The sequence below is a fragment of the Carcharhinus amblyrhynchos genome, chromosome 16 (genome assembly GCF_965287045.1).
Source record: "Carcharhinus amblyrhynchos chromosome 16, sCarAmb.v2.hapA, whole genome shotgun sequence".
Taxonomy (NCBI): Eukaryota; Metazoa; Chordata; class Chondrichthyes; order Carcharhiniformes; family Carcharhinidae; genus Carcharhinus; species Carcharhinus amblyrhynchos.
Genome location: NC_137339.1, coordinates 44,505,581 through 44,525,159, shown reverse-complemented (window position 1 = coordinate 44,525,159; position 19,579 = coordinate 44,505,581). Strand labels below are relative to the sequence as shown.

Below are 19,579 nucleotides of genomic sequence, written 5' to 3'. Positions count from 1 at the left end.
TAAAAAAGGCAAGCAAAAGATCAAGAAATTGGGAAGCTGTATTTCTATTTTGAGGTTTAAAAGCTAATCTTTACCCGACACTTCATGATTGCAAATGATTATTTTCACAAAAGCATCATCATATTTGAAATAAAACCATTTATTTACATACTTATGGATAATCTCTTTGATTTGGGGAACAAGTTTTACGCTTGTAACCATCACTGCTTCTTATGCAGCCGCAATGATAAATTATTCTGAAATGATTATTCAAAGCTTTCTGATCACAAAAATCAATAGCTGAAAAAATAGCTGCGGTTCTAAGCATATCAAATTAGATTTTGTTTTAAAGGTGACTTTATTGAGAAATTACAGTTAAAAAAGTTAAGTAAGGTGAAAGTTCAGAGTTAGGTCTATTTTAATTTAGATTTTTATTCTACTATTGATCCATAAAGTTAGATTTTGTTTTAAAGGTGACTTTACTGACAAAATTATAGGTAAAAAGGTAAAAAAAAGTCTTGATTCAGAATTAGGTCTATTTTAATTTAGATATTTTAAATCTATTGATGCATAAAGTTATATTTTGTTTTATAGGTGACTTAACTGACATAACCATTGTTAAAGAAGTAAAATGTGATCATTCAGAGTTAGGTCTATTCTAATTTTGGTTTTCTTTTCTATATGGATGCATAAATTCAGCAAAGTCATTATATTTATCATATATGCAAATTATGCAGTTCACTGAGGACTCTTGGCAGTTTGCCAAGTATTTGGCCAAATTTTCACCTTGCAGCTGCCAGTAATTTTTATTTTCAGCAACTCTTTTAAAAAAGAGCTTTTCCCGTAAAGTAGGTGTCAACTTCTGGCCTCAGCTGTTGGGTAGAAATGAAACAAACTTATTTTTTTTTCTGTTTGGAATGAATATTCCTCTGAAATGAATATTGGTTAGAATTGGGCTAAGGTTTTCTTTTGCAAATCACTTGATGGAAGAGGAAGAAAAGCAAGCACTTGTGCAGATAAAAGTGATGATGTTCAGAGTTCATTAACTTTGAAATTCATGGCTCTTCTGGAGCACTCAAGCTGTAATTTGGGTCACAGTCTGCAAGCAGGATCACAGTTTCAGCCAGGACATGTCCCCCTGCAAAGTGTTCTGTCCATTCATTTTTATTTTGGTGTGCTTTGAAAGCATTTGGACGTCTTGTGGCACAATGGGTAGCGTCAGTGCCTCTGAGCCGGAAGCTCCAGCTTCAAGTCCCACTCCAGGACTTAATGGTCAAGGAAGATGCAAAAGGGTTGAGTGTCAACCTACAAATCCTTCCAACATGCCAATGGCTGGTGGTAAGAGTGGGAGAGACTCTTGGTCAAGCACACTTGCTGTGGAGTGGTGCTCTTCAAACTATAAGCCCCCGGTGACAGACCAGTGGCCTGTTCTGAAAATTTCTAGCTATGGAAGCAGATGAAGTCTGCCTTACTACATCAGTACATGTGGGAAGAGAATTGAAATTGAAGGCATTTGAATTTTAGTGGTATTTATCAATGTTATAAATATTTATCTCAAGTTCTAGTATATAACATGAAGTAATATTGTAGATATTTTTCAGTTGATTTACTAGAATATTAACATTCATAAGACAGCAGCAACTGTTTTAAATTCTAATTTATCAATTTACTTTGTGAATTTGTATTAGTTTATTTATGAGAAAATTTGCGTAATCTTTTGCCTTTCACGCTAAGTATCAGCAATTCAGCTGAAGAGCAAAAATATTTATGGGGCTTGCATTCCTTGGGGCTGTTCTACACTGCTGCTATAATTTTTGCGCTAATGGAATTCCTGCTAAACATTTGAAATGATGGTGACAGAATGGGAGGACCCACATATTTTTCAACAATAGTGTGATAAAGAAGGATTACTTATTGGGTGTAACAAGTCCTTTCCTGCCCCTAATCATTCCTATGTTCTTAGAATCATAGAATCTTTCAGTGCAGAAAGAAGCCAGTCGGCCCATCAAGTCTCTGCCAGCTTTTTCAAAGAGCTGCAACAAGTCCGTTTCCTTGCTCCTTCCCCCAGCCCTGCAAATTCCTCCTTTGTTTTGTTCCTATTCTTGGTCACATTCAAATCATTTGAAGCAAATTTATTATAAAATAAATAAAGTTGTTCCCTTTGGCTAGTGATGATTTGAACCATTCATTTTCTGATACATTGATCACCAGCCCTGTTATTTCGTGTCTTAAATTGGAAGGAATGCATGCCCTCATTTATATCGAATGTTGAACCCAGTCTTTTCTGTTGCCATAGCAGATTTACACCCAGAATTAAGAAGGTATATAGCATGATTTTAAAGGGTGGCGAGGGGAGGGGGGGTGGTGGTGGGGCTGCTGGTGGTGCTGACGTGGTGCTTGCAAGATTCAAAGTGGCCAGTGAGCCCAGAGTCTGGGGATACAAGGGCTAAGTGTTCATAATGGCTACACCTCATTACCTTACATTTTCTTGGTAACTTGCCTGAAGGCAAATCTGTTGCGGCCAAACAGGATTGGGAATGCTTTGAAAATAGTGTTCCTGGATGGCACGTCAATGTTCTGAAGCCTCTGGCACATGCTGGAAATTTCAAATTGAAGGCCTGTCGAGGGGGGTTGTTGGTAACCCACTCGCTCCCAATTAACGGTGTGCCACTTTCTTTGAGGAGACTGTGAGTAGGCTAGGGAGGGCGAGAAGTTGATTTTCAATTTATTTACCTTGAGTTCAATTGGGGCGTAAATTGAAGGTCTTTTTAATGATGAAAACTTTTGGCAAGAGGGAATTAAGTTGCAGGTCATATGCAGTGGCTTACGTTTGGCCACTTCTGTGCATGTAGTCCTTTAATGTTCTGCCTTTGTTCTTCTGCAAGACTGTGGAAGGCCCCAACATGCCTGTCATTTGCTTTTGCTACTCATGCTCTGCAGGCAGCTCGCCTGGTAATGAAAGCAAACTGCCACAGATGCTGAAAATCTAATTTAAAAACAGAAAATGTTCGAACAACTCAGCATTTCTGGCAGCATCTGTGGAGAGTGAAAGAGAGTTAATGTTTCCAGTCAATGTGACTCAACTTCAGAGTTGAATTACCTGTCCGACTGCTCTTCAGAGTTGATGATGGCGTTGGACTGGCCAGTCCTTCAGAGTTGGCTCAGCATTAACTCTGTTTCATGCTCCGCAGATGCTGCCAGATCTGCTGGGTTTTTACAGCATTTTCCATTTTTATTCCCATCTCTTGGCGTCACTAATTGGGTGCCGAACTGACAAAAAGTTTAAAGATTATTTGTTATTGTCAAAGTAGGCTTACATTAACACTGCAATGTAGTTACTGTGAAAGTTACCTAGTTGCCACACTTGGGTGTCTGTTAAGGTATATTGAAGAAGAATTTAGCATGGCCAATGCACCTAACCAGCACGTCTTTTGGACTGCTGGTCCAATTGGGCATTTACATTTGACGATTGCATCAAATGAGATGGTTCGGACATTGATATGGTTCAGATACAGAAATTTGGGAATTTGGTTGCAGAAAGTTGCAGCTGTAGGCCCATGGGAGGCATTTTGGCAATCAAGTAAATTGTAAGGGGAGGAGTCAGGATTTTATTTTTCTTCACTCTTTTCTTAATGGATTATGTGCTTTTTTTGCACAAAACTAATTACCCATGAACTGACTGGCTTGCTAGACAATTGCAGAAGAGTCAGCCATATTCCTATGAGACTAGATGCACATGTAGGCCAGATAAGGATGTCAAATTGTTTTCCATAAAGGGGCATTAATGAACCAGGTAGGTTTTTATAACGACCAATGATAGTTTTATAGCCACATTTACTGAGACTAGCTTTATGTTTCATTAATTGAATTCAAATTCCACAGCCCCTTGGTGGGATGTGAATCCCTGTCCTCCTAACGTTAGCCTCAACCTCTAGATTACTAGTCCAATGACATTACTATCCCACCATCATCTCCCCATGATGTGATTGACACCAGGATGAGATTGGAATGGGTGGAGGGTCCTTGATAAGGAGGCTAGCATCCCAGCCCCCTGCCATTCAAAAAAACCCCTAAAAATGTAATGATGTATCTGTTAAGGCTTTTACTGATCATGTTAGAGTTGTCCTAATATAGAAATATGACTGCTCCCCCACTCAAAGATTCAACTAAAATTGTAAAGTGGGTGCAAATGACATAATTGAGATGTAATCTGTACATTTAACTAGGACCACATTTTCTTCCTGGGGGGTAATTTCACTTGCTGGAAAGAGCAGGTTAACACTGGAGCACAACTGAAAGACATCTGGATCTGGGAACAGGACTGTCATTGCCCTTTCTTGAACCGTTTCCCCCAGTCCTGCTTCCATTAAAGATTGGATGCTGAGATTGTGGGATCAAACATTGTGTTTCCCCAGTCTTCATAGCATCACATCCTTTAGTACGTAATATCAGAAGCAACTTTTTGCCAGGAGCCTATTGTCCAGCTACAAGAGGTGCAGTGAGTACTCAGCATGATGTCCATTGGTGCTGAACATATTGCGCTATGATGCAATTATCAGGATGCTATTGATCTAAGTAATGCCATTGAGTGGGAAGTACTGAACAAAAATGAAACATAATATCATGGGGAACTGTCTTCAATAAATATTGAAAACGTGACCTCTTATTTATACCTTGAGCTGCACAATTATGTTTACAGAACCCCTGTTTCCTAATTTGATAAGGAATAAATAGTAAAACTCATCAAACAGTTAATCCATTTCTTGGAAAATGAAACTCCATGAATAAAACTGACGCAAAATTAAAACCAGTTACGAACGTACCTAGGAACAAGATGCCCAATTAATAAAGCAGGTGCGTTATCAGAACAATATTGCTGCTATTCTGAGCAAGGATTAAAAGCATGTTGTAAATGTAATTTACATTGATGCTATAGCAAGCAACATTGTGTAATGTCCTTATGCAACCTAGGAATGCTGCAGGTACAAATTGATAAATCATTCCCTTATTCTATTCCTCAGTGCTGTCATCAAGCAACAAATTAATCTTTCATCATTCAACGTTTTGTTGAAAACACTTTGAAGCAAACCCATAGACTGTTAAGCCCACCTCAGACTTTAGTAACCCTTTCATCACTTCTAAAGCTGCCTTAAATTTCTGGGATCATATCAGAGCAACAGTGATTTGTAAAGCATGATGATGCAGTGTGCACTTTAATATCAAACACTCAAGCCTTAGGCCATTCATTCAGCCTCGCATTTATTATCTGGAATCAAACTGTAACGACTGCATCCAGCCAACGCCTAGTGTTCTTCCTATTTGGCCATGTTCCAGTTTTTCAGTACAAATGCTCCAGGGTGCTACAAGTAGAGACAATGGCTTCGAATGACAGATGCACAAGTTTCCTTTCATGCTTTAATTTTCAATGGTTCTTCATCATGCTTGAACCAATCTTTTCTAATACGGGCTACTAAAACAGAACTGGTGCATAAATATAGTATTAACTAGTATCTTACTCCTTTCATATAGCATTGTCTCGAAAAACGAAGGCAATGTCCTTGTAATGTTGTAAATATAAGTCTATCACAATACCATTTTAGCACTTCCTTTAGATGTGTAATTGAGATATCCCAATGAAGTCAGTTGCAATTCTGGCCCACAAATGAAAAGAGTGCATTAAGAGAATTTTATTTCACCATACATTTTAGTTCCAGTTTTTTTTTAACCAAAGACATTAGTTGCTGCCCTGGTAGGGCTTTGTAGAAACCAACTATTTTCCAATACCCCACTGATCATTATCATCAGGTATAAGTCTAGACAATGAGTACAAATAAGCTGTTGAACTGTAGATGGCATTCCACACATGTTCTCAGCTGTAATCCCAAGTGCAAACGCTTTTCAGTTGGGGCACTAGTTAGTAATAACAAGTGGAAACCCTGGCTAATGCCTCCTTCCCTTCCTGGGGGCATTAATGTCACATCACTACTCTCATCTCAACTAAATTAAGCTAATTCACTGCAGCCTTGGTGGCATAGTGGTTAGCACTGTCGCCTCACTGTGCCAGGGATCTGGGTTCGGTCCCTGGCATGGGTCACTGGCTTTGCAGAGTCTGCACGTGCTCTCTGTGTCTGCATTTTCCTCTGAGTGCTCCAGTTTCCTCTCACAGTCCAAAGATGTCCAAGTTAGATGCATTAGCCATGCTAAGTTTTCCCTCAGTGTAGCCAAACAGGCGCCAGAGTGTGGCGACTAGGGGATTTTCACAGTAACTTCATAGCAGTTTGAATGTAAGTCTACTTGTGACACAAAAGAAACCTTTACTTTTACTTTACACAAAGTTGTAGGAGAGAGAACCTATGGTTATTTAAATCAAGTTGCAGATGTTTTTAAACTTCAATGATAAAAAAAGGAGGAATGGGAGGTATTCAGGATCTCTGGGAGCAACTACAAAAATAGCGGACTGATCATCTTCAGAGTAGTCAGCATCAAGTTACTACCGGAGCGAGACACACTGCTCATCGATGACCTATGCCCCAGTTAAACCTTTTGATACCAGTATCATACCCAAACCATTTTTGGAGCAATGAAGAATTACACAGTTGGTCATGCCACTTTTAAATGTAGGAACGTAGAGCTCTTTGCCCCATTCCTAAAACAGGTACAACCTCCAATTGTTAGTAAACATTTAAAGTTAGGGTTGTCAGCATTATTGCTGTCACTGGAAACTTTCTATGATCGCCAAAATTGTGTTGAAAGATAAGATTTAAAAATTCTGCCGCATTCCTGTATTTCTTGTATCAGAGGCGAGTACAATTCTATTACATGGTCACAAACAATCCACAAATGTGAGTTTGGCAAGAAATCTGACATTTATACAAGTGAACACTATTTTGCCCTCGTTCAAGATATGGGCTTGTATTTTCCCAAAAAACTTCTAAGTCCCCAACGTGCAGGAAAATGGGAGAAAATCCTGCTAGTTTCTTTAGCTTGATTTCCAGAATGAATCTCCGACACTCTGTGCATTACAGAGTGGCCTAGCATGATTCAGTCTGGAAATCGGGCCTATTACTGTCCAAGAGGCTGGCAGCATGAGATTGAGTGGGCCACAGCACATGTGCCGATCTGCCAATGCAGAGATCAGTGCACGCGCAGTGGCCCCGCACTGCCATCCTCCTGATTGCTGGCCAGCCTGTTCGCTGGCCAGCCCTGATATCCTCGCCCCTCCCCCCCACCCCCACTGATTGCTCCCCATAGATCCTGCCCCCTTAATAGGCCTCTCCCCCTCTCGTCCCACCCCCTTTCACTGCCAAATGCCTAGTGGGCAGTGCCAAGATGACCATTTAACTTTGCCAGTTTGTTGCTTGGGCAGTGCCAGGGTGCTAGGCTGGCACTGCCAGCCTTGGTTTGCCCAAGGGGCACCCTGCCTTCCACTCAACCTCCTGGGGGGATGCAGTGACCTCTCTTCCCTCTTGCTGGAGTGAACCACTCCTGATGGTGGGAAGATGCCAGTGGGCTCAAAGAATTCATTCAAGGGCCCACTAATCGGATGCAAATTGTTATTTCCATATTGTAATCAGCACTGTGCCAATTTCCAGCATGGGGCTGATTACACTGGAAATCCTGGTTGTAAAGACTCACGGAGGCCATGCTGCCCAGTGGGAAGCCCACAAAATGGCCCCCAGTGATGTCTCCTGGCTGCTGTGCTATTAGAGCACTGGAGGTGGGCTTGCAGTATTGCCTCCATGCTGTATAACTACCAGAAAACTTATATAGAGTGTACAGCACAGAAGTAGGCCATTGGGCCCAACAGGTCCTTGCTGGTGTTTATATGCTCCACACAAGTTTCCTGTAATCCCTCTTCATCTAACACTATCAGCACACCCCCTCCATTCCTTTCTGCTTCATATATTTATTTAGGTTCTCTTTCAACACATCAATAGCTGCAGCTCATTTGGTAATAGTTTAGAATTAGTTAATAATGCTGAATTGTCAGAATACAACAAAGGGATATGAATACTGAGTCAGGCAAGACGCTTCAGAGAAATATTTAGGCATTTCATTAACATGTTTGCACTGTATATGTACAAAGGCAACAAAGGCAGTGACCATGCGTTGAGGCAAAATACATTTTAGAAATGCAGCTCTTTCCCTTCTGTGGTTTATTTTCAATACTCAGCATTCTCAGCTTGCATTCCTGATGACATTTTTGAGAATGAAGCTGGCAACCAACTGTTTCATCATCCCTGCCCTTAGCTCCCCGATCATCAGTCTTACTTACATTGTGATCAATTTTGCCAGATGGCAGAGAGTTCAGCACTGACAGTTTTATACTGCAGTGCAAATGTGGTGCTTTTGATGATGATAAATGCAAGACACAGTGAAGCAGTAGCAGCCCTTCATCTCAGAGTATAGAAAGATAGATTCAATGGCAGAGGTCATGTCCTGGAGTCTTGTGAAACAAGAACAAGAGATACATTTCCAATTCCTGGCATCGGAGTGTGTCCAAAGCAGACAGGGGCAAATAGATGATGATTGCATGCACTGTAAGTGATGTTATCCACTGTCTGGTACATAAATAATATATCATAACCTAATGGTGAAATTCTGCTCTCTTAAGAAATGAAATAGAATAAAAATCAGAGCAATAACCGAAAATGGAAATCTAATCACAATAATTTAGCCAGTCGAGATAATGAATGCATTTAAATATCCAGGGGTTTAGATTTTCCCTAAGCTGCAATTTTTCAATTGCACCCAACATCTACTTCAAATTGGGCTGCTTAGGACACATTCAAGTTACTGCTAAAATACAGTTGCAAAACATTAAGCATGAAAAGTTCCATCAGCTCAATCGGGCAGCGTAACAGAGTGTAATTTCTTCTTTATTTCAATTTAAAATATTTCTTGGCGTGTTGATCGGTATTGTTAATCCGGCTAAAAATAGGTTTGTCAACACAAGGAAGCATTTATTTTATTCATGGGGTCCAGTTGTCCACCTGCCATTAACTTGCCTGAGAAGTTGAGTGCAATTTGAAGAGCCTTTCCTTTCAAGCTGGTGTCAGGGGTTGAATCTCAGGTTTTAAACCCGGTGTTGTAGCCAGCTTTATAGAACATAGAACATAGAACAGTGCAGCACAGTACAGGCCCTTCAACCCTTGATGTTGTGCCGAGCTTTGTCCGCAACCAAGGTGAAGCTATCCCACTCCCTATTATTCTGGTGTGCTCCATGTGCCTATCAAATAATTGCTTGAAAATTCCTAAAGTATCCGACTCCACTATTACAAAAGACAGTCCATTGCACACCCCAACCACTCTCTGAGTAAAGAACCTACCTCAGACATCCATCCTATATTCCTACCATGAACCTTATAGTTACGTCCCGTAGTAACTATAAGCTTCACCCAAGGAAATAGTCTCTGAACATCCACTCTATCTATCCCCCTCATCATCTTATAAACCTCCATTAAGTTGCCTCTCATCTTCCTCCACTCTAAAGAGAAAAGCCCCAGCTCCCTGAATCTTTCCTCATAAGACCTATCCTCCAAACCAGGCAGCATCTTGGTAAATCTCCTCTGCACTCTCTCCAATGCTTCCACATCCTTCTTATAGTGAGGTGACCAGCACTGCGCACAATATTCCAAATGTGGTCTCACCAATGTCCTGTACAGTTGCAGCATAACCCCACAGCTTTTAAACTCAAACCCCCTGTTAATAAACGCTTACACACTATAGGCCTTCTTCATGGCTCTATCCACTTGAGTGGCAACCTTCAGAGATCTGTGGCTACGAACCCCAAGATCTCGCTGTTCTTCCACATTCCTCAGAACCCTGCCGTTGACCCTGTAATCCACATTCAAATTTGTCCTACCAAAATGAATCACCTTGAACTTAGTAGGGTTAAACTCCATCTGCCACTTTTCCGCCTAGCTCTGCATCCTATCAATGTCTCTTCGCAGCCTAAAGAGCCCTCCACTTCATCCACTACTCCACCAATCTTGGTGTCATCAGCAAATTTACTGACCCAGCCTTCAGCCACCTCCTCCAAGTCATTGATAAATAGCAGAGGACCCAGCACTGATCCCTGTGGTACACCTCTGGTAACTTTGTGGCAGGGTTTGATTCAGGCAAATTAAAGATCAGCCTGAACCATATTAAATGGCAGAGAAGGCTCGAGGGGCTAAATTACCTACTCCTGCTGCTGGCTCCTATGACTTTTAGGTGTAGGTGAATTGATGTTTGAAATTCCTCAATCTTACGTGCTGATTTGACTGATCACACTCAGATTGTGCTAGAATCCCGACACAAGTTAATTGAAATAGAAACAAGCAGGAACCTTCAGCCCCCCCTCCCCTGTCTCCCGCCCGACCTCCACCCCCTCCCATTCTCTCCACCCCAAATTCGTACCATTTTTTAAGGTGGGGAAGTTTTTTTTAAACTCTCTTCCAATGTTTCTCTCAGGTGAATGGATGGCGCATTCCAGTGTACAGACATCCTGGACCCTTGAGACTTTCTTTTATCTCAAATAATTTGTCCAAGGCTGACAAACCAATGTTGCTGAGGCAGCCCAAGTATAAATCATGATCTGGACTGGGGTAGAAATTAGGGTCTCGCGAGAGGAAACACTAGGCCCTATCCTAACAGGAGCCCTACATAGTCAGCATAGGATCTTACTCAGATGAATGCTAATATTAAACACTGTCCTAAACGAAGGTTAAATTTAACACCAAGAAACTTATCCTTAGATTTTCCTCTGTGCAACTTAATGCTATTGCCAATTATACCCTCACCGTTGGAAGTCTGTAAAGTTGACTCATCAAAAATAAATTCCGTGCCTATAAACTCCACCCTATTAGTTACAGTCCTTGTCAACAATATGTCCAGTCTGCCACTCCTATTTTCTGGTGGGTTTAATCTGAAACTTTCCTTTCAGTCTTATTCCTGAAACAAAGTCCTGTTTGCATTTGCCATAAGAGCAGGTGTCATTTGCTTGTACATTCCTGCACCAATTGAAACCATTAACAATATATAAATCTTAATGCATGCAAACAACAAGGCAGCATATGATTGAAGATGAGATTAACAGTGGATCATTTGGAACTGCTACATTTGGCATGGTTTTGTCCAAAGGAACATGGGAATGAAAGGTTGTTCCAGTTGTGATTGATTGTGGGGATTGTTTTCTCAGATCTAAAGAAACACAAGTGCAAAAAGAACCTCTGTACCCTTTCTCATTGTTAAAAGACACATTCATTCAGTGTGACATTTACAGGAGAGGATTCACAGTCAGAATTCTCCAGTCCCATATGCCCTGTCACCTCTAGCAGCAAGAACAGAGAATTTGGCACTCAGCCAAATCTCCATTCAAAACAGCAGGCCTGGAGAATCCCAGCTCCGGGTGAAGTCAGAGTATTCCAGCTCGTGTTGATCTATTCCAGTTCAGCACGTGGACTTCCAAGATACGTTTTTCTCTCTCCTCTCTTTTTATTCTGTTAATGTCTTTCAAAGGATCACTTACCTAGAAAGAGCTACGGGAATGAAAATCTTTCTTAATCAGGATCTATCCACTGCATGAGTTGCTTGAATATTAAATTGGAATTGAAAGCTCAACTAACAGCAACTTGTTAAAAGTTCACTGAGATACAAAGAGGTGGATTCCGAATTGCTATGTGCAAGCCCCATTGATAGTAGTAACTTGTGTATCAAGCTTGATGTCTTCTGTAGTACATTATTTCTGCATATTCCTGCTCAGAAATCTGTGGTATTTATTTAACACACATTTGTCCATTACTTTTTGTTTTGTGCAAACTTCCAGACATTTGAACATGGGGAGATGATTCCCCCAGCCAGCTGTGGTGCTCTAACAGCACAACGGGCTGGGAAATATCAGCAGAGACCATTTTGTGGGCTTCCTGTTGGGCACCCAGGCCTCTGCGCATCTCTGGGGCCAAGATCTGTCGTGTCATCAGCTTTGTGTGATTTCCATATTTAAATCAGTATTTCCATCTAATTAGTGGGCCCAGGACTGAAGTCTCTGGGTCCGCTAGTGTCTCTCCTCCTAGCTGCTGGGAATGGTTCACTCCAGCGGGGAACAGGCAACACGACCCTGCTGGAGAGAACAGAGCCCATGGAGGCCCCTCCCCAAGGAGGTTGGGGGTAAGGGGGGGTGCCCTTGGGTAGTTTCAAGCTGGCAGTGCCAGCGTGGCCTCTTGGCACTGCGCATGGGGCACCTTGGCACTGCCCACAGAGGGGGAAGACATGAGGGATAGTCTGGAGAGATCCAAGAGGCCAGTAATTGGGGGATGCGGGGGGGTCAGAGAGACAACGATGGAGAGTCATAGGCCTCACCAGTAATTGGGCTGGCCAGTGATCTGATGGCTGGCAATCTCTTGGTGCACGTGCAATGGCCCACTCACTGCTATGCTGCTGGCCTCTCAGGTGGGTATAAGCCCCACCTCCTGATTTTCAAGTGAATCCCACTTGGGCACTCCGCAGTGCTCAAAGTGTGGGAGAATCAATCTGAAAATCCCGCTTAAAAAAAACAGCAGGAGTTACACAAACTGGGGACTTAAAACTTTTTTGGAAGAATCCTGGCCAGTATTTTGCTAAGACAATACAAAATATATTTAAAAATGACATAGTTTAGTTATTACATTTGCATCCAACCTCTGCCTGCACCACCACTTAGTCCCAGTATCTCTGCCACTGACTACCACAAAGTCTTGTAGCCTGAGATGGATTGACTGCCCCTGACACTTGCCTACTTTCCCCTCCCTGCAAGAATTTGCCTTCTGTGCTTTGCATCAGTGGGAGTTTTGAACTTGCTTTGTTTTTTATTCATTGAGGAACCTAGAAGTTCCACGTTCCTAGACCAGAGACCAAAGGTAAAAAGAGAAGAAGTAAGGACAAAGTAAGTCAAGAAATAATTAAATCTCATTTTAAATGTCTTCAGATTATTGATGAAAGTGGTGGACAGAATTCTGCTTCGAGTTATTAACATTGCTCCTTGGGAAGGTTCCATTGGTTTTTCCTTCAGAGAGTCCCATGGAAATTTCAGCTGTATCGTTAAGGCAGTAAAGGCAAGTAAAAGTATGATGAAATTAGAAAGCATTGAGCTTGGGAGGTTAGGGGTTGTGAGTTTACTGCCTGTTAGACAACACACTTTTTCCTTATAATAAAGTAATAAAGTTTTGTTTAAAATCAGTACAGAATACAGACAGGCGGCACAGGGACCCGGATTCAATTCTGGCCTCAGGTCAGAAAAGTTTGCACGTTCTCCCCGTGTCTGTTTGGGTTTCTTCCGGGTGTTCCGGTTTCCTCCCACAATCCAAAAACATGCAGGTTGGGTGAAGTGGCCATGCTAAATTCTCTCTCAGTGTACCAAAACAGGCGTCAGAATGTGGCGACTAGGGGATTTTCACAATAACTTAATTGCAGTGTGAATGTAAGTCTACTTGTGACAAATAAATAACTATAGAAAATTGCCCCAGCAAATCTGTCAACATCTAAAAGGAGGAAAGGTGTGTTAATGTTAGATCCTTCATCAGAACTCAAAAAGCTGTTTCTTGAGCTCATCCAAGTTGTTGGTGATACTGGTACAATCTTTTCACATTGGAAGCAAGTGTGCTAATCTGCAATCTAATGTGGGTTTTATGCTTTATTTTCAACCCCTCCCCACTAAAAACTGAAACAATCTCACTTTCAGGCATGTGGAAATTTAAAAGACAATTTGTTGAGAGTAAACATATCCTCAAGGCGCAGTCAAATCTCAAAGGCTTAGGCTCACCCATAACAGAAAACTTCAAGCTTGATACAAGTTACTACTAGTTATCACCTAGACTGCTTTGACGTCAACACAGTAAAAAGTCTGGCAACACCTGGTTTAAGTCCAACCGATTTATTTGATAGTTTACTATCAAATAAATCGGTTGGACTTAAACCTGGTGTTGTCAGACTTTTTACTGTGTTTACCCCAGTCCAACGCCGGCATATCCACATCACTGATGTCAACATCCATACCCTCTTTGAAGGGTGCTATATAAAGGACAATATAGCATATGATACAGAACAGCAATCCATTGAACAGATCAGGTAATATCATAAACAAAAAGAACAAAGGTTAAACCGCTTGTTCACATCTGCTGTTCCTCAAGATGGGTTCCTACCATAAGCACACTCTGACTTGTGTTCATTTTATTGCACAACTCCACTGCTGTCTTTTGATGTTCAGCTGTCAGTCTGGCCTCTCCTTCTAATGTCACTGCTTAGGTTTTCCCTGTGCAAAAGCTCCAGTCCAGCTTTCTTCATCATTTTAAAAATATTGTTTTACATTTACAATGCATTGTGCCCTCTGAGTGTGACTGATGTGTGCCAGATGCAACACTTTATCATAGAATCCTATGGTGCAGAAAGAGGTCATTCGGCCCATCAAGTCTGCATTGACAATTCCACTCAGGCCCTATCCACATAACTCCACCTATTTACCCTAAGTAGTCCCCCTTACACTAAGGGGCAATTTATTATGGCCAATCCAAAAATCTTTGGGCTGTGGGAGGAAACCAGAGCATCGGAGGAAACCCATGCAGACACAGAGAGAAAGTGCAAACTCAACATAGACAGTGACCTAAGCCAGAAATCAAACCTGGGTCCCTAGCGCTGTGAGGCAGCAGTGCTAATTACTGTGCCACTGGTGTGTGCACCATTGTGCCTCCCTCGCTGTGCTTTGAAGGATACATTACTTATAAAGGACAACAACAGCAATAGATTGCATTTATATAGTGCCTTTAACATAGTAAAATATACAAGATAGAAACCGTATTGCAGAGAACTTCCATTATATAATATTCTGTTATACAGTACAGTCTCATGTAGCCTTGTGTATTCTTTTAAAATCAAAAAGACTTAACTGTTGTGTGTTCTAGTAGTTAATCTGTAAGACTCCAAGTCAAAAATCTTAGTTTTATTATATGTACAACAATGGTTTTCCTGTTGCACATTTTCGTCCTTTGCACATCAAGCAGCAAACTTGGGCATTCCATTTTCCACACAAATTCTGCATTGCACTTTTAGTTGTATTTCAGATAACAGCTCACAACTAAGGGAATAAAGATATAATGGACTAGCATATTGTAACCAGGAAATTGAGAAACTATCAAAGCTGGACTGTTAACAGTACATTTCCATAGAGTGAGTGTAAACCAATTCATTCAGCCCAAGAACTTTGTTCAGTTGATTTGAGCCTGTACCATCGAACTTTCCTAAATGTATTTACAGGGAATGAAAAACTTCACGTAAACAGCTGATAAAAAATTAACCAATTCTTGCTTATATAATTGTCGATATAAATTCCTGCAAAATGTTTTCTCAGATGTTTATTCTCTGTTACGAATCTGAATATCTGATTAGAGCTTGAATTATCAGTTTGGGATCTGTTTGCAGCATTTAAAATAACTGGCAGGACTTATTCTAATTGGCTGGATGCCTGTATTATTTTATGATCCAGATTTCACTTTGGGCTCCCTCCCTTTAGAGTCTAATGAAATTCCAGCAAGGTCAATTTGAGTCTCAGGCTAGTGGGGTAGCATGCAGGAACTGGCAGCTGAAGCAGGCTACCTTTTAATAACAGTCTGTAATTGAACTGAATGAGTTTTAGTGATAATTTGGTTTTCATTTGCACAATTCATCTTGAGCCTCGAAGAGGAACAGAGATTTACAAATGACCTTATTCTCCTTGCTACTTTATTTAGTGAATGCAAGTCCCCAATGCCAAGTGATAACCTCCTCATTTGTTGAATTTAAGATGATTAGCCTGCTGCTGAGCCTGTAGAGGGAATTCTCCTTGGTAATGTGCAGCGTTGTTTGTGACTTTCCGTAAGTGCATAAGGAGTTTGAACTGAGACCCCAGCAGCTGAAGTTGGCCTGTCCCAAATCTAGTTAGCAAAGATCAGTAGATAGTTCCAACCAGCTTGTGGGCTTTTGTCAATCGGTGGCTATTCAGGGGAATGATGTTTGCAAGGACAGGAAGCCAGGGGACGGGTATTGACTGGAGAGTTCCAGTAATGATTTACAACAAGATTTGGGTGTGATTACCTTTGCCAAATAGTGTACAGTACTCTGCTTTGGATTATGATAGGACAAGTGCTGTCTTAAAACGAATGTTCCACTTTAATCAGATTGAATCTTGAGAAACGAAAGGTACGCACCAATTTTATACAGAATAAATTGCAGCTGGTTACGATCTACATAAAAGAACTAAACAGCATTGTATGTTTAAACTACATTGTCCAATATACAAATAGGTTCTTCCTGGGACTAACAGCCTCACAGGTCTATTACATTAATTCAACATTTCATTTTTGCTTAAAATGTTTAAAATTTAATTTTTTTCCCCTATTTCCTCCCAATTATCTTTCTTTCTTAAGGTAACAAGTCACACTTGTTTTTCACTATTACCTGGTACTTTGCTGAAGTAATATTTCTTTATGTGAGAGTCTAAGCAGAGTCCAACCATAAGAGGCATCAGAGACAAGCCTGGTCTATCTACCTTTTTACTGACAGTCATATCTTCCATCAGCCTTAAACAGAAGGAAATCTGGAGTGAGGATTATTCCAATGGTTATTTATGTGTGTCCTTGTGCCTCTTTTCAAATCAGCTGCATGCTACCCCACTAGCCTTCAAACAGGCCAAGGGGCAAGATCACTTTTGGTCCACGTTAGGGGCCAGTGGTTATGGATGGATTGCCCCTTGTACTCCTGACCCAATCATGCTTTTGACTGGAACATATTTAGCTAGTTTTCTGCCCAGACCCAAGGGAAAATGACCCCTTGGTGTCTTCCTCAGGTTAAGACTTCTCTGCCACTGGGAGGGTGCAGTATTTTACTTGTTGTAATTCCAGTCCCACCCCAATGTTAATTGCCTTCTAAAATGGCTAATCAAATTGCTATAAGTTCAAGAGTAAGGCCCATCATCACTGCCAACATCATCATATGTCAATGGAAACTGATCAGTAAATACCAGCCTTGTCAGTTAATCACTTCATTAAAAATATTGTTTAAATGAGAAAAGTAGCTAGGGTCAGTTGTATGTTTGTCTAGGGGTATTGGACTCTGTAGGGAAGATGATGTTTATTTGTTTTTTCCAGCCCTAAGAAAATCTGATTCTTGATGCAGTCAGGGTTGTCTTGTGGTGTTTGGTGGAATAACACAGCGATCCTTTCTTTTCCCCAACAGATTCCAGTACAGAGGTTCGAACACAATCAGATGCACCTCTTCCACTGGGTCAAAGAGCCGATAAAATCTCACCATCGCCTACTACTCGTTTACCAACCAGTGACTCCTCCACACCAGAACATCACCAAAAGAGGTTTGCTGCACGATTGCTGGATCTCAACGGTGATCTGTTACATTCAGGAGTTGCTTGTTTACCAGGTACCCTTCATTCCAGTCAAACTATCAGCAATAAATGCAAAAGCATAGGGAAACAGGGTCTGAATTTTCTAGCAAATCTCAGAATAACACAGGTGTCCTGAGCCTGCGCATGTCATCAGGGTGTTTTCCAGTCCGTCCTTTGGAGAGGCACCCACTTCTGCATCACTATCAGTCAAGGTAGTGGGATTCTGAGATGGGGGACCCTGAGAGCCTGCAGCCAACTGTCAGCACCACGAGGAAAAGTGAATGCCGCTGATGTAGGTAGGGGAGTGGGAAGGCATGGCAAGGTGGAGGTGCTCTCTGAACAGTTAAAACTGAATAATACTCACAACTGTCAGGCCATCACTGTAGATGGGGCAGGATTGCTTGTGGCTGTGACAACAGCTCTCTGATCAGAGCAGCAATGCTATAGGGTGAGTCATAGGAGGTGTCGATGGCACCCTGGCCTTCCTTGGGGTGGCTACCTCAGTTAACTGTCAGGCTGCAGCCTCATTGGGTGGCCCATCTGAATCAGGAAGGCCTGGGCAGCTTCAGCAATTTGCACCCAAGTAGGCACTTAAGTTTCTTAATTGACTACCGACTGCTTTTGGGCAGGTAACTAGTGCCAGTTTAACTAACCCCTGGCAAAATCACCCAGAGGCAAGAATGTATCAAGGAGACAACATAATTCATATTTCCTCACTTTGCACCCACCCTTTCCTCCAAAGTCCCTTTGAGAATTTAGTCCAGAGTCCTATGTATGATAACATGTTCAGAATAACATGAAGAACATTGGAGGCATTATTTTCTAAAATTAACAGTGTTGGAGTCAGAAGTTCTCAAGCCCAGTGCATTTTTAAATCTCTAAGACTTATACCATCTCTCTAAATATCAAGAAAATGCTATTCAATAAACGCTAAGCAAAATTAGTTAATAGATTATTCAGTTTTGATAATTCTGGGAGTTGTTACAGTGCAGTAAAATTAGCAGATGCAAAATGCATTACATAATTGTAGCCCAATGATTGAAACATGCTCCTAGATATTTTATTATAAAAATACAGCTGAGGGATTAACAGAGAATGATGGTGAATGGTTATTTTTCAGACAAGAGTGGGGTATACAGTGATGTTCTTCAATGGTCCACCGCTCTTTTTGATACTGTGTTCACCAGATTGATTCCAAGCTTGAAGTTGGTTATGAGTCGATTGTGTGTGTGTGTGTGTGTGTGTGTGTGTGTGTGTGTGTGTGTGTGTGTGTGTGTGTGTGTGTGTCTGTCTCGTCTGTGCCTGGGTGTGTGTCCATCCAGTGATGGACTGGCATGCTGTCCTGGATGTACCCTGCCTGATGCCATTGTCCGTTGGGATAGGCTCTGACTCCCCATGACCCTGAATCAGAATAAGGGGTTCAGTGAAGTGAAGTGAAACAGAAAAGATTCTAAGAGGGTCGGAGATGATGAGAAATTGCAGGACAACGTGAGAAGGTTGTTAGAAAGCAGGTAGCACTTTTAATTTTATAAATAGGAGTATAGATTACAAAAGCAAGGAGCTTATGTTAAACCTTTAGAAAACACTGGTTAGACCTCAGCTTGAGTACCGTGTTAAATTCAGAGCACCACACAGTAGGAAGATTGTCCATTGACTTTTGGCTGGCCTGCAGCATTCCACTCCCCTCTCCCACACCCCACCCCTCACCCCACCCTCCATGGCATCTCCCACCATGGCAGGTCTGGAATATCCCCCAGGTTCCAGACCCTGACCAGTCCCTGGTAAAAGACAATCAGTCCCTGCAAAGATGTATGGACTCCCCAGATTTATAAAACAGAGTTGTGTGTCACAGTTGAAGCTGTGCAGCTGACTGATGGAAGGACTATGTTATTAGCATACACCACCTAGGAGGAGGTGTGTTGGTAATTCTGCTTGGACTGAAGGCAAAATGTCACCACCGGGAGTTGAGCCTCCACCAACAACAATCCTATCCAGGCCCTATCCCTGTAACCCCACATATTTACTCTGCTAGTCCCCCTGACACAAAGGGACAATTTATCTTGGCCAATCAATCTAACCCGCATATCTTTGGAATGTGGGAGGAAACTGGAGCACTCAGAGGAAACCACCCATGCTAAGGTACTAAGATAATTTTCCAAATTTGACATTGAGTAGTTTAGTTAATTCCATAGAGACATTAAAAATACATGTGTG

The 19,579-nt window shown here is 41.5% G+C and overlaps 1 protein-coding gene across 4 annotated transcripts in view; it reads left to right on the top strand.

Annotated features, from left to right (window-relative positions):
• Positions 1 to 19,579, top strand: part of quoa (quattro a) — a 170,008-nt gene that overhangs the window by 80,635 nt on the left and 69,794 nt on the right. For all 4 annotated transcript variants that reach the window (XM_080205043.1, XM_080205041.1, XM_080205042.1 and 1 more), the window contains one exon: positions 17,203 to 17,400. In XM_080205043.1, coding sequence (XP_080061169.1) covers positions 17,203 to 17,400 — 198 coding nt within the window. The remainder of the gene's footprint in view (positions 1 to 17,202; positions 17,401 to 19,579) is intronic.